Source organism: Ooceraea biroi, chromosome 13 (genome assembly GCF_003672135.1).
Source record: "Ooceraea biroi isolate clonal line C1 chromosome 13, Obir_v5.4, whole genome shotgun sequence".
Taxonomy (NCBI): domain Eukaryota; kingdom Metazoa; phylum Arthropoda; class Insecta; order Hymenoptera; family Formicidae; genus Ooceraea; species Ooceraea biroi.
The window spans coordinates 8,493,694-8,514,717 of NC_039518.1; the positions used below are offsets into that span (position 1 = coordinate 8,493,694).

At 39.7% G+C, this 21,024-nt stretch overlaps 5 protein-coding genes and 1 long non-coding RNA gene across 7 annotated transcripts; 3 read left to right on the plus strand and 3 right to left on the minus strand.

Moving 5' to 3' along the window:
- Nucleotides 1-17: 17 nt before the first annotated feature.
- On the plus strand, nt 18-5,653 carry LOC105286219 (ferritin subunit). Its single transcript, XM_011351007.3, has 5 exons — nt 18-310; nt 4,500-4,618; nt 4,715-4,876; nt 4,970-5,110; nt 5,186-5,653. Exons 1-5 carry the CDS (start codon nt 241-243, stop codon nt 5,339-5,341), a joined length of 648 nt encoding a protein of 215 aa, XP_011349309.1. The 5' UTR covers nt 18-240; the 3' UTR covers nt 5,342-5,653.
- LOC109611453 lies at nt 953-4,493 on the minus strand. The gene is made up of 2 exons (XR_002193845.2): nt 3,739-4,493; nt 953-2,495 (listed from the first exon to the last, which is right to left on the minus strand). It is a non-coding gene; the product is annotated as an uncharacterized LOC109611453 (long non-coding RNA).
- Nucleotides 5,654-5,995: 342 nt separating the features above from the next.
- LOC105286223 (RCC1-like G exchanging factor-like protein) lies at nt 5,996-8,220 on the plus strand. The gene is made up of 8 exons (XM_011351015.3): nt 5,996-6,311; nt 6,397-6,654; nt 6,745-7,030; nt 7,108-7,280; nt 7,345-7,506; nt 7,660-7,787; nt 7,866-7,997; nt 8,099-8,220. The coding sequence occupies exons 1-8, from the start codon at nt 6,200-6,202 to the stop codon at nt 8,174-8,176; spliced, it is 1,329 nt and encodes a 442-aa protein (XP_011349317.1). The 5' UTR covers nt 5,996-6,199; the 3' UTR covers nt 8,177-8,220.
- LOC105286222 lies at nt 8,132-16,583 on the plus strand. Of its 2 annotated transcripts, XM_011351013.3 has the most exons (15): nt 8,155-8,178; nt 13,025-13,137; nt 13,231-13,417; nt 13,499-13,758; nt 13,849-14,010; nt 14,122-14,265; nt 14,359-14,526; nt 14,602-14,783; nt 14,875-15,101; nt 15,186-15,328; nt 15,403-15,603; nt 15,679-15,804; nt 15,898-16,052; nt 16,140-16,332; nt 16,416-16,583. In XM_011351013.3, exons 2-15 carry the CDS (start codon nt 13,092-13,094, stop codon nt 16,553-16,555), a joined length of 2,334 nt encoding a protein of 777 aa, XP_011349315.1. In that variant the 5' UTR covers nt 8,155-8,178; nt 13,025-13,091; the 3' UTR covers nt 16,556-16,583. The 2 variants fall into 2 exon arrangements, with proteins under 2 accessions (XP_011349313.1, XP_011349315.1); XM_011351011.3 differs by having other exon boundaries at nt 8,132-8,178; nt 13,499-14,010.
- Nucleotides 8,167-14,765, minus strand: LOC105286221. Its single transcript, XM_011351010.3, has 17 exons — nt 14,630-14,765; nt 12,497-12,611; nt 12,338-12,394; nt 11,968-12,163; nt 11,709-11,871; nt 11,403-11,581; nt 11,152-11,310; nt 10,923-11,083; nt 10,472-10,809; nt 10,256-10,367; nt 10,038-10,173; nt 9,818-9,957; nt 9,550-9,747; nt 9,272-9,412; nt 9,023-9,186; nt 8,733-8,949; nt 8,167-8,560 (listed from the first exon to the last, which is right to left on the minus strand). The coding sequence occupies exons 3-17, from the start codon at nt 12,375-12,377 to the stop codon at nt 8,424-8,426; spliced, it is 2,481 nt and encodes an 826-aa protein (XP_011349312.1). The 5' UTR covers nt 12,378-12,394; nt 12,497-12,611; nt 14,630-14,765; the 3' UTR covers nt 8,167-8,423.
- Nucleotides 16,496-20,910, minus strand: LOC105286220 (nuclear pore complex protein Nup133). Its single transcript, XM_011351008.3, has 4 exons — nt 20,618-20,910; nt 19,994-20,333; nt 17,032-19,867; nt 16,496-16,948 (listed from the first exon to the last, which is right to left on the minus strand). Exons 1-4 carry the CDS (start codon nt 20,713-20,715, stop codon nt 16,815-16,817), a joined length of 3,408 nt encoding a protein of 1,135 aa, XP_011349310.1. The 5' UTR covers nt 20,716-20,910; the 3' UTR covers nt 16,496-16,814.
- Between the last annotated feature and the right edge of the window lie 114 nt (nt 20,911-21,024).

Genomic DNA, 21,024 nt, shown 5'->3' on the forward strand with positions numbered 1-21,024 from the left:
GGTCCCGTGACGACTGTTGTTGGACGATCGATGGCCGTAAGACACCGCGTCTAGTCGCTGCACCGCACTCTCTTATCTAGCTCCGACGAAGGCGGCCTTCTATACCAGTGCGTATAAAGGTTGCTTCTGTACGAGGCGAACGGTCCGCCACCGCATCCAAGCACGCGCGCGTCCGAGTTTTCCTCCTCCGTCAGGGGACATAACCTACCCATAACCTACGTGCGCATTCGCCACACGACGATGAGGCTGCTCGGTGTCTTCCTCGTCGCCCTGACCTGCATCAGCGGCGGTCTCGGAGACGGGCTCAAATGTAAGTTTTAATTAAACCGAATCGGGCTTGTTACGCAGTTCGTTTCTCTCTATCTCCTTCTCCCTCTCTTGTCCATCTGCGTCTCTCTTCCTTTCTCTCCCCCTTACTCCGCCTTGCTTTGCTGACACGCGGCGTCATGCCGCTCTGCTTCGTAAACGCGCGGCGTCATATTTATATGAAGGCCTTGGCGATGCTCAACGCTAGCCTGCATCTCCATTGTCCTCCCCGATATGGAAAGAATGATCTCGAGCATTCTGCTCCTACTGTCCTAATCAACCGTCCAAACCCATGATGATAAGAGGACTCCAATAGAATGACTCTGCATAAATTACATGCGTGTGCAATAGTTTGTTTTGATTGGTCAGTGAAAGACCTTTGGATGTCGCCCAAACTATTTCCTGCTTCGAACAATATACAGCCATTGAGTCTTGCTAATTCAATCTCGATCAAAGCGCTGTAACAGAATACTGTCTCTTGTATCGTGTCTTGTATGCTTTTATCGCTGTTGTATTAAAAGCAGAAGCAATGTTACACGTGATCAAATTGTAAATGTATCATAAATGCGAGCTTCTATAACAAAGAAATATGTTATGCTTGCCAAGTTTGCTCCGACTTGTTCAATCAATATTTATAAACAATACATGGATCTATGAAAGATTTATTCAACGCTCTTGATTACATGCGTGTGCAATAGTTTGTTTTGATTGGTCAGTGAAAGACCCTTGGATGTCGCCCAAACTATTTCCTGCTTCGAACAATATACAGCCATTGAGTCTTGCTAATTCAATCTCGATCAAAGCGCTGTAACAGAATACTGTCTCTTGTATCGTGTCTTGTGTGCTTTTATCGCTGTTGTATTAAAAGCAGAAGCAATGTTACACGTGATCAAATTGTAAATGTATCATAAATGCGAGCTTCTGTAACAAAGAAATATGTTATGCTTGCCAAGTTTGCTCCGACTTGTTCAATCAATATTTATAAACAATACATGGATCTATGAAAGATTTATTCAACGCTCTTGATTACATGCGTGTGCAATAGTTTGTTTTGATTGTCAGTAAAAGACCCTTGGATGTCGCCCAAACTATTTCCTGCTTCGAACAATATACAGCCATTGAGTCTTGCTAATTCAATCTCGATCAAAGCGCTGTAACAGAATACTGTCTCTTGTATCGTGTCTTGTGTGCTTTTATCGCTGTTGTATTAAAAGCAGAAGCAATGTTACACGTGATCAAATTGTAAATGTATCATAAATGCGAGCTTCTGTAACAAAGAAATATGTTATGCTTGCCAAGTTTGCTCCGACTTGTTCAATCAATATTTATAAACAATACATGGATCTATGAAAGATTTATTCAACGCTCTTGATTACATGCGTGTGCAATAGTTTGTTTTGATTGTCAGTAAAAGACCCTTGGATGTCGCCCAAACTATTTCCTGCTTCGAACAATATACAGCCATTGAGTCTTGCTAATTCAATCTCGATCAAAGCGCTGTAACAGAATACTGTCTCTTGTATCGTGTCTTGTGTGCTTTTATCGCTGTTGTATTAAAAGCAGAAGCAATGTTACACGTGATCAAATTGTAAATGTATCATAAATGCGAGCTTCTGTAACAAAGAAATATGTTATGCTTGCCAAGTTTGCTCCGACTTGTTCAATCAATATTTATAAACAATACATGGATCTATGAAAGATTTATTCAACGCTCTTGATTACATGCGTGTGCAATAGTTTGTTTTGATTGTCAGTGAAAGACCTTTGGATGTCGCCCAAACTATTTCCTGCTTCGAACAATATACAGCCATTGAGTCTTGCTAATTCAATCTCGATCAAAGCGCTGTAACAGAATACTGTCTCTTGTATCGTGTCTTGTGTGCTTTTATCGCTGTTGTATTAAAAGCAGAAGCAATGTTACACGTGATCAAATTGTAGATGTATCATAAATGCGAGCTTCTATAACAAAGAAATATGTTATGCTTGCCAAGTTTGCTCCGACTTGTTCAATCAATATTTATAAACAATACATGGATCTATGAAAGATTTATTCAACGCTCTTGATTACATGCGTGTGCAATAGTTTGTTTTGATTGTCAGTAAAAGACCCTTGGATGTCGCCCAAACTATTATTTCCTGCTTCGAATATACAGCCATTGAGTCTTGCTAATTCAATCTCGATCAAAGCGCTGTAACAGAATACTGTCTCTTGTATCGTGTCTTGTGTGCTTTTATCGCTGTTGTATTAAAAGCAGAAGCAATGTTACACGTGATCAAATTGTAGATGTATCATAAATGCGAGCTTCTATAACAAAGAAATATGTTATGCTTGCCAAGTTTGCTCCGACTTGTTCAATCAATATTTATAAACAATACATGGATCTATGAAAGATTTATTCAACGCTCTTGATTTATAGGACGTCGCCTCTACTTTAAGATTGTGATGTTTGACAAAACTCTTACATCCAAGTTTGTAATAAAATGATTTCACATATTTTAGATTATGCTTAATCGAGGGTCTGATATATCATGAAAAATATTCGTATTTTCTGGAATTTTCGAGGAGCAAAGATAGCGTGACAGTTCCAGAAACATCCTTTGTCGTTTTCTGATTCATACATGAAATGACATTCATTAGTAATCATATCGAGTTTTGCGCGAGAGACTGAAGAAATGATGAAACGTTGTGATGACGTGCATGAAACTGACCAATAGATAAATAGATTGCGTCATGTTAATGCGCAATATTAGTGCAATGTTGCATTTGAAATTACTAATACTTATTCGTGGAAGAACGTGAATTACACTTGACTGTAATGAAATCTTTTTTTTAAGTTTAGATTAACAACAAATTATAGATTAACGCAAATATATTTTGACAATTCACGTTATTTATCCTTCCTCGGAGTAACAGTAAGCGAATATTTTATCTGTACGACGCACATGCATGTGTCAAGGTACTTTCCAGAATTTTTCCCACTGCTATCATACCATTTTTCAGCTGAGATGACACAAGTTTATCAGATTCCATTTTTGTAATGCGACCGAATATTATTACTTCGGAAAGCGTGAATAAATAATACAGCTAGAATTGCCAGAGGAAATGAGTTACATGAAATCAACACAGCTATTGTCAGTATGTGATAAAGAGCTATCTAGTCACTCAACAACGCAGTCGCTTAAGCTTTGTTTTGCAACGCTATTAATATGTGATTACTCCAAATATCGTATTCAGCTTAATGAATGTTCGGATCGACAATAGGTCTTGCATAAAAATTTATGGAATGCAAACAAGGTGTTCCATTCCTTGCATTTTATGATACAAAATGTAATCTAATTAATCTAGGATAAAATTAAAAAAATTTTGGATAAATTATATCAGTTCTCTATCATAGAAAAGAAAGTGTTAAATATAAGTAATACTTATCGTACATGTAGGACAAATTAATTCTCTTCATCACTGTCCATCTTGTTTTTCATGAAGATAATTCTTGTGTTGATAAGTTGTGGCATGGTGATATAAACCTCCTGATTATTTGATATTCCAAAGTCCTATTTCGTTTGTATGTGACTCATTCTAAATCCCGCGTGATAAGTTATTATTCTGCTTCACTCGTTCTCTATAGCATTTCTATAAAATAGAACTGAATGTAATAAGACTGTACAAATGGCTATAATTTTACAATATATTGCAAATTGTACTATGTTTTAATAATACAATTTATGTTGTTAACTAGTTTGTAAAAATAAAATGTGTAAAATATTCTAAGATTCAACTGCATAAAACAAAAAGTGATATGACAGAAATTTCTATTGCTATAATGACTTATTTCTTATAGAAGCTATTTCTCTTTGATATAATTTTGCACGTAACCCAAAGGAAAGAATTCTTATCAGAAAGAAGAACCGGAGTTACGAAATTGTGATTTTAATTAGATTATTTTATCCGCCGAAAGATGCTCTATCAGCATTATGCCTGATCAGTCACGAACTGATAAAGTACTTCAATTTCTGATAATATCGTGATAAAATAATACGTGTTCTCGTTATCTGATGAAGATATGGATCATTACATGATATAATAAAGATTTCATCATAGACAATACTTATCGTTCTTGATCGAATTTGACGATCAATTTTGATGAGATCTCCTTTACGTAATAATTAAACACTTTTGCTTACTTCTGTCTTAGGTACACTTAAACCTGCCGATATACCAACATCATGGATAGACATGGTTGATCCATGTATAAAAATCATGGAGTCTCAAGTCAAGACCGAAATCGAAGCTGCCATGACGTATCTTGCAATGGTACGTACATTCACTTAGCCTGTCCGACGTTTTCTCTTTTTAAATTAACGTAAACGCGTGAATGATATGTCATTATAGCATTTCTGATTTCTTCAGGGTGCTCATTTCGCGCGTGATACCATAAATCGACCGGGCTTTAGCAAGTTCTTTATCGAGAGCGCGAGCGAGGAGCGAGAACATGCAATGAAGATCATCGAGTATCTGCTAATGCGCGGACAACTTACGAACGACGTTAGCAAACTGCTCAAGTTTCCTTTGGTGAGTAATTTCTCCTTCACGAGGATTACAACGCTTTTTGAGCGTTTAGAATATTGAACAGTAATATATTTTTTTTTTTCTGTTGTCACGCAGAAACCGATACGCGAGGAATGGAACAGTGGAGTTGAAGCGCTCGCCGACGCTTTGAACCTAGAAGCCCAGGTTACACGCAGCATTCGTGAAATAATCACGACTTGCGAGAATCCCAAATCACAACCTTTCAACGATTACCATGTAAGTGCTGCCTGAAAAGTTGATTTTACGATGAAGAATTGCTAACTCGTATCATGATTTACCTCTCTTGCACAGCTGGTGGACTACCTCACTTCCGATTTCCTGGATGAACAATACAAGGGACAGCGTGATCTCGCCGGCAAAGTCTCAACGCTGGGCAAGATGATGCAAACACACGGACCCCTGGGAGAGTTCTTATTCGATAAGAAACTGTTGAACGGTGAAGTTTAAGTGTTTCACAAGCGGGATACGTTTGGCTCGAGATACTCTTTCCTATAAATACGTGTTTATAAGATCATAAATGGCCATATTTAGAACATACATATAATTTAGGTCATTGTAAGATCACTGCACTATGCACATTCATTTGTATATTGCTGTAGGATACGAGATGTAATAATAACGGTTTAGTTTTGAGCGATTTCTAAATGTGGCCTGGTAATATAGGACAATGAGGAGCAAAATGTTTACAATGTTTGTTAATCCATAATGAATATATTATCCGTAATAGATAAATAAATAAATAAATATTATTTTGACATGCTGCATTGTTCAATGATAATTTTACCACTTTGTTCGCTGCGTCCTACACCGCTAATTTCCGTTAGTAGAAAGTGGCGATTAGGTTAGTTTCAAAACCTGTCTCTGATACATAAGTGATTCTCTATTATTTAAAATTACATTGATATAACCTGTTCTGATGGCTTATAAAATAATAACTTGTATTTCGTATATATTTGAAAAAGATAAAATTGTGTTTAAACTAACCAAAGTTACCAACAGTTGCCGATCATACTGCCGTTTCCAATGAACCGTTTCGCTGGATTTTAAAGCAATCAAATTTCCCGCGCACGCGCTCTTACTAGCTTCACTTTTTACACGGGTCGTACGCCTTTCTAGTGATGTCTTACTTTATGACCAACACGTGCGCGATTATTTGAGATTAATATAAATTTTCGTCGGTCTGAAAATGCAAAGAAACACAAAGCATCGCGAGATAATTGTCGGCTGAAGAGTAAACCTGGTTACCGAACAGTGTGTGCACGATTTCCTAGCAATCAAGTCTCTCACGAGATTCTGGAAAATATAATGTTCAGCACGGGCAGAACTTATCTCAGGGAAGTTGCGAGAAGGGCGAAAAATTTACACCTGGACAGCCGGAAATCCAGCTCACCGCAACCTAAGCTGAAAACCTTACCAAGTTAGAACATAGTGCAAAATTATACATGTATACATTACGTTCCAGTACGCAATTTATAGGTTACCAACGCCGAATACTCTTCCAGTTTTTCAGTACCCCATAAGTAAACCGGATGACCGAAGGGTGTACGCATGGGGCCACTCAAGCCACGGCGCCCTCGGGGAGGCGAAGAGAGTAAAAGAGGGGAAAACGACGTATGTCACAAAACCGAAGCGAATATCCTTCGCTGAACAGCACAAGGTAGTGGACATCGCTTGCGGGTATGGCTTCACGACTTACGCCGTACGTGCCTCCGACAAGAACATCGTTTACGGGACTGGGATAAACACGGATTCACAAATTGGTAATTTTGTTCTACCTTTTTCTGTTTCATCAAAAACATCCGTCTTGAGGTTGAGAAGTACATCATGATTTATTGTCCGTTCTGTAATAGGTCTCAGTGAGCACAAGAGTAAAGTGTTCGACGTAGTGTTTGCCCCACAGCCGATAAAGTTGCCGCTGCGTGATGCCTCAACGAAAGTGTTGGGTATGGCCGCTGGAAGGGCGCACTTATTAGTATTAACGACAGAAGGCTTGTTCACGTTGGGTAACAACGCGTACGGCCAGTGTGGCCGGCCGATTGTATTTAACGAGGACTATAAGAAGAGTGTGATCGTTCATCACGTACCTGACATTAAGGGGAATAAGATCACAGCGGTGACAGCTGGTCAAGATCACAGGTACGAAAGCTCCGATCCAACGTCCGATTACGCAGTCTGGAGTCTCGCTCAGGTTTCTCATTAATATTATATAACAGCGTACTCTTGACAGAGACAGGTGAGGTGTACACGTTCGGCTGGGGCGCCGATGGGCAAACGGGCCTTGCACATTATCGGAACGAGCACCGACCGAGTCTAGTCAAGGGTGATCTGGCGGGCCAGCGTGTAATCAAAGTCGCCTGTGTCGCTGATTGTGTACTAGCTCTCAGTGGTAAGCTTCTACTGGACTTAAGTGGACTGAATGATTAAATGTACAAGTGGGATATTTCCTGCAGATAAAGGTAAAGTTTACGGTTGGGGTAATTCGGAGTACGGACAATTGGCGACTGAGGACGACAGTTGCCAAGTGAACATTGCTACGGAATTGAAGATGTGTCAGGAGCTGGAACCTGTGACGGATATTGCGGCAGGCGGTTGCTTCTGCATGGTCTTAAACAGTGAGTATCGTCTAAGTTTTGTACGTTATCTTCCGTTTCGTCAGTAATTATTCAGGCTTTCTGCTGAAAAATAAGCATTTTGTACAACAATCCCTGTATTTTTAGCTCGACGTGTATAAATATATCTCTAACCAACTATTTCTAAATCATTAGATGCTGGTGACGTGTACGTATGGGGATACGGCATACTCGGTCTTGGACCCAAAGTACAGAAAATATTAAAACCAACTGTGATTCCTCCTGCATTGTTTGGTAAAAATGTATACAATCAAAATATCAAGGTAATTAAGACGAAACTAATAAACGATTTAATTTAATGTCTTTTGTATAAACTTCGTTCATACGTCTGTCTCTCTCAGGTAACGAATATATATTGCGGGATTAACCAGTTAGCGGCGCAAACCAACATGGGAGACTTATACATGTGGGGCAGCAATAAATTTGGCTGCTTGGGATTGGGACACACGAACGATCAATTTTTCCCTTTGAGGGTAAATTCATCATAAATAAAAAAAAGAGCAGAATGATTAATGAGAAATAAATGAACGATATGTAAAAATTCTGCATGTAACAATTTGCCTTCTGTCGATAGGTCGCGGTGGGAGCGCAAGTGAAGAAGGTTGCCTGTGGGGTGGACCATACAGTGACTCTCTGTAAGCCTTTCATTTAAAGGTACAATATCTTGTATCTATATTAAATGTCTATTTATACAAATAAGTTTCTTGTTTCAACACTTTTGCCATTATCAATACATACATATAAAAATGGTACGTCATAAAATATCCTATGAGCCTATTGCGGAAATGTAATACTAGATATATGATATGTACATTCGGTTCCTAAATCTAATTTCACTGATATTGAAACACATTTGTCCTGAATCTTGCTTATTAAAAAAATTCACATTTCCGTGTGTATTACAAAAGGATATAAATCATACTTATGATCAGAACGATGGCATTAAGCATACTTATACTTGCACTACTTACGCACACTAAATTGTCGTAGGAAACCGTATATTTTATCATATGAGGAAATCTGCATGCTTTCGTATCTAAGGAAAGAATACGAACGTTACGTGTTAGAAAATCGGAAAAAACAACGCGTTAGAAAAATTAATTCTTTTTAATTGACATTAACTTAATATATGTATCTTTAAAAAAAATATGTGGCATTTAAAAATAATTACTTGAAAATTCAAATTACATAATCTTTTCTACACTGACCTGTACATTGGAAATTTCTGATCGAGGAATTTGCGGTTATTGACAGATACATTGGCGGACAGAGATGTATGTACTCGGCCTCTCCGCAGGAGAACGAAATAGTATGCGTATTACTATTTATCGATGTGCACGATATACTTGCGTCTGCGATCTCTTTAATATTCATGAGCTGCCGTGTCGTGCATACTTTTAGATCACCCCAACCGGATCCTTCGATCTGAAATATAATTATGATATGTAACATGCAAAGAGGAATATTTATTTAATTATGTAACTTTGAGCAGTATTACTTTTATCGTGGCAGTATAACCGCTATCCCTAGAGAAGAAATAATTCGGGTGCAACCTATAAAGAACCGTCGTGGATGGCTGAACGTAATCGAAAAACGAATTGGGACGATCTCCAACAACGGAATAGTCGGCTCCGCATTGCGTGTTGATCAAGCGCTGCGGTACTGTAGAATTGTACAATTAATAAAATTCTAAAATTCCGAAGAAATAATATCAAACGACGTAAGGCACTGCCTCTCGCGTACTTACCTTGTCTTATCCTTGAAATTAAATTGGAAATTGTGCCTTGTACGTCACTCGTGCTCGTAGAAAACAAGTCGGTCGTCGAATCGGTCACAAAACTTGCCCATCTATCCGTTTGTCCGTAAGACAATATCAATAGCTTGGCGTCTGTAGTAATATTAATCGTGTAACTTTTATTAATTCATTAAACTCGTTACAATTTGGAGAAATAGAAGAAATTGCGTTAAATTGGGACTATTAATGATCGTAGCTCGTAGTTCTTTTTAATTTTTAAATATATTTACCCGGCACTTGCTCTCGCATTTTCTTTAACTGATCCATGCAGTAAGCATGGTCGGAGTCGGAAATAGTTGTTGCATGCGGAATAACTAAAATTACGTCGGACTTTGCGTTTCCAAGGGTGCTACGCTCGTAATTTAATTTTTCTCTTTGCATGTTCAACAATTTGTCGAGCGATTTAGCGAAATCGAAGCCGGCAGAAACTAAAGAAAAAAAATTATTTTTGACTTCTAGCAGCCATACAATTATTTGATATATAAGCAATGTACGTACCATTTCTGTAATTTGTTATATTGTAATGACCGAAATTTAAAATGTTACTGGTAGTATTCATCATGATGCTACCGTCATGCCCATTAATAATTGTGTACTGGCTGGTGAATCGATTTACCTTCAGCTTGTCCAATATATTTCTATCAAGGAAATAGCGCAATTATATTATTGCACATTGAAATAATGCTTAGACCAATTTACATTTGTAAGCTGTACTTACGCAAGGATTGGTTGTATTAAATCAAAGGTCCATGATGTATCGAGAATAATTGTCAGATCAACAGCGGTCTGAATAACATCATTGAAATGTCCCGTGTCTGTGTCCTGGCAGGATAAATCCTTACTCATCGAAGAAGCTGAAAGTTATGCATCGGTTTACATCATGTTGCATCAAAGTATTTAATTTAATTTTGCAAAATATTGAGTATCAATGCTCACAGACATACGTAGACAACTCATCGACCGCCTGTGTTGCAAATGCCTCGATTACATCGTCGTGCATTGTAGCTGTTCGATAATATTCCTTCACGACTAACGAAGCGGCGTATGCCTATAAATAAAGTTCAAGTTCGTTAAGACATACTTGAATAATTTAGAATATCTTAAAGATTTCTCTCTTTTTTTATGCGCATTTTTCTCCATACAGCACATTACCTGTTCAATCATCATTGAACGTGGCACAACTTCTTTGAACGTTGTTCCTCGATTGCACGCTCTAATTGAAGAATTGAACAGACCGTGAGCACTGTAATACATATCCAAGATCTGCGATAATCTCAGAGTGGGTATTTTTTGGTACAAAGAATCAATTTCGTTAGCGAGAATTAATCCATCGAGATCTCCTCTGATTTCTGCCGTGGTAAATTCGAGCTTCTCGTTGGTCTTCAGAAAATACCAACGCGGCAGGAACGATGAGTTCCAATTTCCGTTTACACCCACGCTAACTGTTTCATACATAGGGCCTTGCAGTAAAGCAACTTCAGCTAGATCGCCTGTAAGAATATTTTGTAAAATTTTGTCGATCGATTGATATGTTCAATAACAAGAGAAATCGATCTAAAGTTAGAAAGTGTGTGTGCGAATTATGCGATAAATATGTCGTTACCAGCCACAGTCGCGATCCATCTGTTATCCAACGATATGTCTGATATGTTTGATCTCTTCTCTGGCGATTCATTGCGAAGCACAGTTGAGATTTTCACCGTCTCAGGTTGCAGTCCAGCAGCTATACCAGCGATTACCGGCCCTGCGGAAACCGGACCCCAGCTGCAACAATTGAGAGATATTTTTAATAATTAAATTGTAAATTGTAATTAAATTCTAAATTGTCATACTTGGTTTTTACAACGCCGTTTTCCACGGGACACCTGCTCGTCGGTGGCCGTGCGAGGACTCGGGCGATTTCCGGATGATTCGGCGGCAACTCCGGATACAAAGCATTTGGGTCAATTGCATCTTCCGTGACTCCGTTTTTATGATTTGTGATAACGTCGCTGTACGTAACAAAAGTTTTCGTAAATAAATTTTAAGAAAATTTTAAATTGTATCGCAATGATGTAATTATACTATTCGTGCTCATACTTACATCTGTTCCGGTGTTAGAGTTTCCACATCATCATGAATATCACTCTCTGAATTACCAGAATGATTGCTGCTTACGCTTCTTGCATTTCTGTACGCATTATCGGTGTGTCTGCATTCTGTGCCCTCGTCCCCTCTTTCATACATTTCGATACTGCTAGACAGCATGAAATGAAGAGTGCACTGCAAGATAATACATTTGCTAGATAAGAATCGATAACACACAATATTGAAAATCACTTTTGAAAACTTTATACGTTGATTTTGATAACTTAAATAATAGAGCAATCATAATTTTTGTTGAACTTACCCTTTCAATATCAGTAATCACGTCGTATGGAAGCACAGGTGAGTTTTCCGGTATAAAGCGAAGTATTTGCAGATACTTCTCACCTTGTTCGTCTACCATGTAAGGCAGCACACGGGATTTCTTCGGGACGGATGGGATCTTTACTATTCCATCCTGTCGAAACCTGCGATTTTTAATAAAACAATGCACTTTAGCGATTTTAGATCTCGAGATTTTCCAAACGAATGCATTTTTAGGATATTATAAAAAGGTTTCTTACCTATGCATGATCGAAACAGCCAGACTTCGTGCATCCAGGTTTAAACTTTCTACATTTTCAATCTTCTCAATAATTGCGATTAATGTGTTTAAAGTATGAGGCAATCTGTTATCCTTCTCTAAAAGGTAACCATTTTCATAACATTCTTGAAGCGTTGATGAAACTCTTAGGTATGCATTTTCTTGTGCAAAAACTCCTAAAATATTTAAAATTACATTAAAAATGATACGAAGATAAAAAATATATAAATATAAAAGCGTAATATAGAGAGCATTGGGCGATAGCTTTAAACAATTTTTAATTTAAACGCATATTATAAAATATTTAATAAATTCTAAATTCCTGAAATATAATAAATTAATTCACTTACCAAGAGAAAATAAAATAATGCAAGAATATAGTCTAATCATCTTGCAGACTGCTGCAACTGGAAGATGTAAAGTTTGTTGTCTCCTCAATATTATATTCTCTATTTAAATCAATATTGGAACGATAATTTTGCAAATTCATTTGCAAATGAAAAACTTACCCAGTGCTCTTGTACTTTTGCTTCTTTTACGTCGAAAAGACACGCTATCCCTTTGATTTCGCCTAACAAGTTTCTACACCACACCTTTTTAGAGACATAGTAACACCTCCCATCACTATCAAAAGATAAGATAGGTGTTATGAGTAATCTACCCCCACCTGATTGCAGAGATGATTAAAGTATATTTCAGTTATTTCATAAATATTACAAGATTGTTGTTAATTATCGTAGAAACATGTGCGATAATGTCTCATTATTCATCATGTTGCAGTAGGTACCCACACTGCCATAAATAGGAAGATATGTTAACGTTTTGTGCATAAATAATAAAAATTTATAACGATTTAATATGCAGCAATATCCTTTGTAATTAATTTAGTTAAAACAATACACTTGTTGCCTAGCAATATTTTTAATTATAATTATACAAATGCATTTAAGCACGCAGTTTGCGCAGTCACAGTTATCTTATCAGTATTAAAGTAGAACACAATCTTACTATATCTTGTTCACAATGTGAATCACTAGAAAGTATACGACGATCAGGTGAAACATTGAGCATCGCATAGTGCAACGATATCCTGTCATTCACAAGATGGATCTTTTTATAATTCTGCTAATGTGTTATGGTACGTTAATACGTAAGTCTGTGATTTACTATTGATCAGAATATCCGCTGGACAGTACGAGTATCAGTTAAAATCTCATGCGCTCTATTCTTCTATCCTTTTCAGGAATAAGCCTGACAGAATCTCAAGTTAGCATACCAGACGAGCTTAAGATATGCTACGTAAATAATAATATCCAAGATTTTCATCTACCTATGAATATACGTGTGCTACTAGACATTATTCGTAAAACAGAAAGGTATTATTACTCAATGATGGACATAAGAACAATGTCATCCTCCTTGATGCACAGGTACGTTCTAGCTTCTTCAGAAAACAGATCAAAGTAACATCACAGATTGTGTAATTTGTATTCTCTTTTTGCACATGTTAGATTTAAGCTCGATGGCATTGAACACTATGAAAACATAAGGGCAAAGAGTGGAATACTTCCCTACGGGCAATCTGGAAAGCAAAGCGTCAAGTATAAGTTAGTCAAGCAAATGGTTCCGGGACAACCTGAACTTTTTCCATCAGATGCACTTACAGCAATAGAACGATGCACTCTGCATCAAGCCATCTCAAACACGATAATGAAACAAAGCTCACGAGACACAGATATATTGTGTCAAGAAATTGGGCAAAAATTAACAGGTAATTTTTATCCAACATTAATTATTTATTTAATAGTTTCATACTTGCGTGAAATATTTAAGATTAAAAATGAGCAAATGTATGATGCAGGTAGAGCTATATTCGCTGATTTGTGGAATTGTCCAAGGGAATACGGGGTAATTCTCACACCGTATGGAACCATTGCTCCAGGTGCCATCATAGGAGCTATCGCCGCTGCTCTTCAGCATCAGAACGTTGGATTAAAAGAAATAATTAGCATGATGACATCTGGTATCGTATTTCACAACTGTGTAATATTTCAAAAATAATTCAATATTTAACATATAAAAGAGATTCGGATACATCTGCGTGAATGCATACTCAAGCTTAATCTCGTTTCAGAAAGACCTAGTACCACAGAGAGCGTGAATCACATCGAAGAAGTTGACTTTATCGTGCCCAGAGATGAAATGATTCGCGACAGATCAATGTCGTATCACCCTTCACTTATACAAATAGATAATGTTTGGCTAGCAACGATTGCAGGTTGCGTATCTCAATTATTAATTAAAAATAAGTAGCAATTATTTGTTCCCTTGTCTTAAATTTGAAACATGATTAAAGTGACGTGATTTCCAGGTGAACTGGCGGAAATGGTAGTATATCAAGGACCGACATTAGGCCCTAACATGGAACTTGGAGCCACTGGATTTTGGAACAACACTATGCGACCTAATGATTTCTATCTAAAGAATAAAAACGGCTATTTTGACGCCACTCGTGCCGAGATAGTCGGTGACATCGACGGTAAAGGTCTATTTTTTTATCACAAAAAATAATACGCACGGTGCACATGTCTCCATTTCTATTGCGAAATTGCAGGCTTCATCGTAGCAAGTAAGATGCAAACCTGGGTGGATGACTTTTATAGCCTTCGTTTAAGTCAGATCCTTGACATGTATTATTCGGATGAGGGTTTAACTCTATTCAACGAGAACCTCAAAGTCTGCGACAGGAGGAAGGCTTTCTCACACGTTGTGCCAAAGACTCTCTTGGATGAACAGGTACAAATCTTACATAAATGTGTCATAAACGTGATGTGATAATACATAGATAAATGGATATCTTATATTACACAAGTGTTACTTATAACAGACGTACGTCGCATCTCAGCTCCTGGCCTATTACAACAGCATTACGTTCAAGTCTCCGGAAGCTCTCAGGGAATTGGTAGATTACGCGGTTACGAAATTTTCCGATTATGCGAATAATCACCTTCTGACGGAATTACTCTGCCGAGACAAGAAACCCTATCCACAAGTAGAAGCGTTAATTGCGTTCGATGGCGCTTGGACGAGGGAGCACACGATGGATTTTATCGCGTAAGCTCTGCAAAAATATTAAATGTATCAAGAATAATATTAATTATTCATCAATTGTTATATTCACGGTTTTTCTTTTATCAGCGCATTGATAGATGATTTGGATGTATCAATGTACGGTTCGAAGATGGGGATTCTGCACGGTACATCAGGGCAGTGGTTGCTCAATGCAACCAACAGTCCTAGTCTCGCTTATTATGCAGTATCTAATTTTACAAAAATATCATGTAAGTTGAATGTTTAACACATACCGTTTGTTATATGACTTCCCAGATGATTAATGTTACGAATTCGTGCGCAGGGCCTACGCGTTTAGATTTAGCTGTAACGTTAAAGGCGATATCTAATTACTTAAACGAAACTTGGGAGGCGAAGTGGCAACGACACATAATAGGAGGCTTTGGCCAAGCGATAGTGATATTGGCGCCATTAGCGCAATTTTCTGAAACAGAACAACAGATAATATTAACCTTGCTACGAGAAATCAAGCGTGCTCATCCTGGTAATCAACCGTTCATATTAAACACGTCACTTTTAACTGTATTGAATATTACGGTACATATTTTTCTAATTACAGATTTGTATTTTGTATATTATACCTCACAACGCAACTCCCACCTCTTTCAACCATTTATATTATCGCAGCAAGATCGTCTAATATTTAATTCCGATATCGATGCCGTTGTAGAATATTTATCCACCGGTAAGTATTGCAAGGGAAGAGGAGCATTGTTCAAATAAGTATCAATACGTGTGCACATGATTTATAATGTATATATTCACTTGCCATAATTAGTGCCACGAACTCTGAGACCAGTAATCACGTCGGGACTTGCAAATAATTCTTCAGAATTTAAAGATGAGATGGAAGATTACATAAGTCCTTCGAAATCAACTACTTACTTATTCCATTCAGAATATGCTGTTAATACAGAGAAGTTAACAATTACAGTCGGTATTTTTGAGGAACCATGTATTCAGTTTCTCTCTCCCAAAATTTACTAATACCTGATACAATATTATATCGTTTACTGCCAGATTCATAATTTTGGATATGGAATGATAAAAGCTTGCTCCTGGAATCAGTTTGATGGTAAAGAACGCACGGTGTGCCAACAGCTTGAGGCACACGAAGAAAAAAGCTTAATCGACGACTTTAAATGCATCGATGCACGCTGCCCTTACATATACCTTCGCGTAGAAAACGCCACTTCCTTGAACAAATGCGCAGGTATCTTCTAACTAAAATCTAACTTTTCCTCGTCGTATACTTACTTTTTTTATTTCTATTTATATTTTTGTCACGTGTTTCAGAGATAGAATGCAGATCGCCGAATCAAGTGAGATACATCATAAGGATGGAACATACGTATAAAAATTCAGCAAACCAGATATTTATAAATACATTTATAGTACTTTATTTATACTTACAACTAACCGTCATCAACATGTAAGATTTGCTCAATAAATTTAAAACAATTCCAATTATATTTCATTACCCGCGAACCTTCAATATTTCATGTTTGTAACGCAGATATTTAAAAAAAGTGTCACAGAAATGTATATAAATAATTATAGATAAATTTAATATGAAATTCTCATGTATAACGTAATACTGTCGCCTTTCTCTCAATTTCACATCGCCAACAATTTATTTTATTGTATACAAAAATACAAACTGTGATGGATACTTACAAATAAATGTCTCCCACATCAATAACTCCGATAAGCGTATTCGTATATCAACTTTATAAGAAACTGGAAATTACTCGAAGCGGCAAGCTCTCCAAGCTCTGGCTCTTTTAGGAGCATATCGATGTGTGGCAGAAATTCGTCCACCTTCCCACCTGTGCAACAAAAATGCGATTATGCTCTCATCAAGGATAAAAAATTCGTAACTTGGAGTCTATCGCGTCTCATTATGACTTACCCATGAAGAACGTAAGATCCATTAGCTTGAAGAACAATGTCTCTTGAATCTGTTGTTCCGGGTTCTTCTCCACATTGTCCCACTGGTTCCGCCGAGCCGCGCGCGCCCAAATTTGTAACTTCAGAGACAACTTGTCCTCCTCGCGTTCCACGTAGTCGAGTAAATCGAGAGCCTTTTTGAAATCGTACTCGTTCGCTATGACGTTGTCGCTCGAGGTATACAGCATAATTAACTCTCTGGGTACGAGCACCCTCAACTTCTCGATGTCGTAGCCGTACGTGGTGAGCACCTGAGCCGGCACATCTTCTTGATAAGCTATGAGCGCCAGCTCGTTGTCGATTGTCTTCACGTAGTCTGCTACATTGTCTTCGGATTCCTCCGACGCGAGTAGCGCCAGCTTTGCCAACGATAACATTGATTTCTTACGAGTAACCAGCTCGGCCTCTTGCACCGCCAAGGTGTGAAGCGTATTAGCAGCGAGTCGCAGCTCGTCAGTCAGTGCCGCTTGTACCCAGGATAGATAGGGATGCTCCGAGAGTTTCTCGGTTAACTCCACGGTACCGCCACGCCTGCATCTCTCGACCAACTGTCCCTGACGGCCGTCCTTCACGTACCAGGAAAACAGGAAGCCCGCAAAATCTTGCGCCGCAAATTTCTCGATGTAGCCGTCGAGCCGACTCTTATTGTTGGTCAACTCGCAGATTTGTATGAGCGACGGGAAGTCGCAGTACTTCTCGGCGAGCATCGCCGCGTTGTCGTACTGCTCCTCCTTTATCAACGGCTGTATCAGACTGGCACGTTCCGTCTCGTATTGCTTCAGGAGAACTTCGAATTTCTCCGTACCGCGGATGCTCTCGAGATGACACTTCCTCCCGTCCAATATCAAATCGATTAGACTGACCAGCTGCTCGTACAGCTCGTTCCTCACGGTGGAATCGCTCGTGCCCGTCACGCCGTGTTTGACGGTGATGCCTTGCATGGCGTTGAGGCAGTTCCTCAAGCCGTGCTTACCCGGTGCCGCCGTCCACGGCAGATACTCCGTTGTCTCGTTCGAGAACTTTACCGGAACGAAACGTTCGGCGTTATACTGACGATACTTCACCACCTCGTACAGCACGGCCAGCAGGATAGCGTTAACTTGCATGATGTACTGTCCGATCTGTTGCAGGGGCCTTTCGGACTGCGTGACCTCGCACGCGTTCTCCACCAGAGTTGTCAGGAACAGGTGCACCGTGCTCACCTCACGGTAGAACACGTCGCGCGCCGTGAGCTCGTCCGACACGCGCGCTTCCTTCTGCTCCAGCGTCTGCTCTATCACCGCGTCCATCACCTCCGCGTATCTGTTCTGCAGATTGTACAGCGTCAGCGCGGCGATCACCTTCTCCGCGTACTCGCCCAGCACGTGCGACGTCGACATGATGGTTCTCCGGAACGTGACCGCACAGAATCTGTTCCACAGATTGTACTCCTTCAGGAACACTATGAACAGATCCAGAGCCTTCTGCTTCCCTTCCAACTGATGGGAAATCTGCATGGAGGTGACCGCATTCACCGTCATCGATTCGTCTCTGAGGTGGGTCCATCTCGGGTCGTTCGCCGGGTAATCGTCGATCAGGTCCTTCGCGACTCTCAGGATGAGCGTGTCGAGAGTCGCGTCGATGTCCATCACCGGCTCCTGTTGCAGAGGAAACAACTGTAAGAGAATCTCGTCGCACTGCGCCTTCCTCTGCCGCAAACTCAGGAGGAATGCGGCGCGTAACTGCGTGGCCGCGTCCGAGCTGCAGTGCATGTCCTGAAGCTCGTCGTTACTGATGAGAGTGGAGAAGTTCTGCGCCGACTGGTTCATCTTGTAGGTATAGTCCAGGCTTATGCTGGTGTCGGTGTACGCCGTGCTAAAGTCCTGCGTCGCGAAGTCCATGGGCGTGATGGACACGAGGCCGACGCTCTTCGTGAACAACACCGGCGTCGCGGAGCATATAGCGCCGCCGAGTATGCTGTCCTCGCTGCCTCTCACCAGATCGATTTTATCCTGATCGATCTCGGACGCGGTGTTAACCACGAGCACGCTGTGCCGGTTGTAAATGACTGCCTCCCAGCCGCACAGTGTGAAATGATACGAGGCCAGCGTCGACTCTATGTCGTCGCGATACAGCAGCGGATCGATCTTGATCGGTATGAACCACTTGAACGAGCTCGACAGCGTCGTGCCGACCAAGGGCAGCAGCCCGAGCGCGAAATGGATCTGGATGGATATGTCGGCGCAGTGAGCCGCCATCAGGAGGACTATCCCTTCCTCGCACGTTTGCATGTCGATGAACCACGTGTTCATGCTCTGAGGGCTCGATTCCCAGATCTTCCTCTGAAACGCTTGTTGGACGATGTGCGTGATGTCCTCGTCGAATTCCATTTTCTCTTGCTCGTTGTGAACGAAGTACCAGTATTGCAGGGAGGAGCCGGCAAGAATGAGGACTCTCGAGCCCCTCTCGCCCAGCGGCGTGCACGTAACTTTTACCAGTTTCGTTTCCGCGACGGGCGACTGCGGTATGGCCCCAAAGATGAGGGAGGTCATCCTACGACCGATACCACCAAACCACCCTGGACTCGTTCGCAGCACCTGACACGTGATATTATTTTTCCCGTTGCTGAATTGTGGCTGTAAGAGCGCTACCGTGCACGTGGTCGTGGCCAAAATGCACCCATGGCCTGGTACGTGTATTAGACAGTCTACTTCCTGGCCGGCAAGCTCGGCGCTGGTCTCGACGGAGGATCCCTCGTGTGCCACACTCGCCCAGAAGCGTACCACTCCTTCTGGCGACACTGCCATGCAGCTAGGAACCTGTCGAATAGAAATGCATACAAGTTATGTCGTTATATCTTCCACAACATTTTTTTTTATACAACTCTTCATTTCTTGATCATGTTTCTTGAATATTGGGACTGCACAAAACAAATTATCAAGTACCTGATGACCAGGAGGTACCCAAACTGCTATACAGTCTGCCTTATGAGCCAAATCACTTTGAGGTAGTAATAATTCACGACACTGCGTCTTGAAAGCTCTTCTTTGCTTGGGATCGTGCATATTGGCTTTGCACTGCCACACTAGTAACTTGCGGCCATGCACGAGCCAAGCCCAACCATTCACAGACACATTGACACTGACAGCTGTGTTGCGATCCACGAACGTTAATGCCTCGGTAACCAGGACCGGCAATGGAGATCCGAAACTTTCTACTAGGTGATTCTGCGTTCTGCATATTACTTGCGCAGACTGATTTGTGCGTCCAGACACGCTCGTTGCGCTAAAATAAAAATCAAACATATATATGCTTGCATAAATAAGGCTATTGTTTTAAGACGCAATAGTTGTAATTAATTACATTGGTTTAAGAATTATGTAGGCGAAATAAATCTAATTTTATAAATCAACGTAAAGACTGTCACATATTGCTTCTTCCTTGAGAGCAATGCTAATTCACATCATTATACTTGCGTATGAACATTTCTTATTGTACTATATATGTTAAATATATATGTTTTTAATATACTGTAAAATTATGACAGAATTGTGCAACAAGAAACTTACGAACTATTTTTCTTCAACGTCTGGACTATTGACAGTCGGACATTTCTCGGGGAGGATAGCGTTCTTCCCAACGAACTTGCTACACTTGAACGATCCATTCTCTTAAAGTACAGACTATTAATTAACTATTTTAACAAATCATATAGTTTAATCTGCTTTTAATGCGTCGAAATTTTATATTAAGAGTATGTAGCTTTTAATTTGTAATCTTGTAATGTAAAAGTTACCCTGCTCTGCACTGGCTTTTTGAAATTAGGTTAGACAACGTAAAATGCCGGCGCCATGTGCTTGTCATAAACTACGAAAAACGTAGAAACGGTCACCTCAGAAATTTAAATTTAAATTTCAAACAGTAATCAAATTTAAATTTTCAAATTAATTATATATTTAAATTGTGTTTAAAATCC

Bases quoted from the DNA above. Each gene is read 5' to 3' on its own strand.
- LOC105286219 (XM_011351007.3), top strand. From the start codon at position 241: ATGAGGCTGCTCGGTGTCTTCCTCGTCGCCCTGACCTGCATCAGCGGC. The intron at 4,619-4,714 runs GTACGTACATTC...TGATTTCTTCAG, and splicing joins CCATGACGTATCTTGCAATG to GGTGCTCATTTCGCGCGTGA. The intron at 4,877-4,969 runs GTGAGTAATTTC...GTTGTCACGCAG, and splicing joins AACTGCTCAAGTTTCCTTTG to AAACCGATACGCGAGGAATG.
- LOC105286221 (XM_011351010.3), bottom strand. From the start codon at position 12,377: ATGATTAGACTATATTCTTGCATTATTTTATTTTCTCTTG. The intron at 10,810-10,922 runs GTAACGACATAT...ATATTCTTACAG, and splicing joins ATGGATCGCGACTGTGGCTG to GCGATCTAGCTGAAGTTGCT. The intron at 9,748-9,817 runs GTACGTACATTG...TTTTTTCTTTAG, and splicing joins TATAACAAATTACAGAAATG to TTTCTGCCGGCTTCGATTTC.
- LOC105286220 (XM_011351008.3), bottom strand. From the start codon at position 20,715: ATGGATCGTTCAAGTGTAGCAAGTTCGTTGGGAAGAACGCTATCCTCC. The intron at 20,334-20,617 runs GTAAGTTTCTTG...TTTTTATTTTAG, and splicing joins ACGTTGAAGAAAAATAGTTC to CGCAACGAGCGTGTCTGGAC. The intron at 16,949-17,031 runs GTAAGTCATAAT...TTTGTTGCACAG, and splicing joins GGATCTTACGTTCTTCATGG to GTGGGAAGGTGGACGAATTT.
- LOC105286223 (XM_011351015.3), top strand. From the start codon at position 6,200: ATGTTCAGCACGGGCAGAACTTATCTCAGGGAAGTTGCGAGAAGGGCG. The intron at 7,281-7,344 runs GTAAGCTTCTAC...TATTTCCTGCAG, and splicing joins TTGTGTACTAGCTCTCAGTG to ATAAAGGTAAAGTTTACGGT. The intron at 7,998-8,098 runs GTAAATTCATCA...TTCTGTCGATAG, and splicing joins ATCAATTTTTCCCTTTGAGG to GTCGCGGTGGGAGCGCAAGT.
- LOC105286222 (XM_011351011.3), top strand. From the start codon at position 13,092: ATGGATCTTTTTATAATTCTGCTAATGTGTTATGGTACGTTAATAC. The intron at 14,527-14,601 runs GTAAAGGTCTAT...GCGAAATTGCAG, and splicing joins GATAGTCGGTGACATCGACG to GCTTCATCGTAGCAAGTAAG. The intron at 14,784-14,874 runs GTACAAATCTTA...TACTTATAACAG, and splicing joins AGACTCTCTTGGATGAACAG to ACGTACGTCGCATCTCAGCT.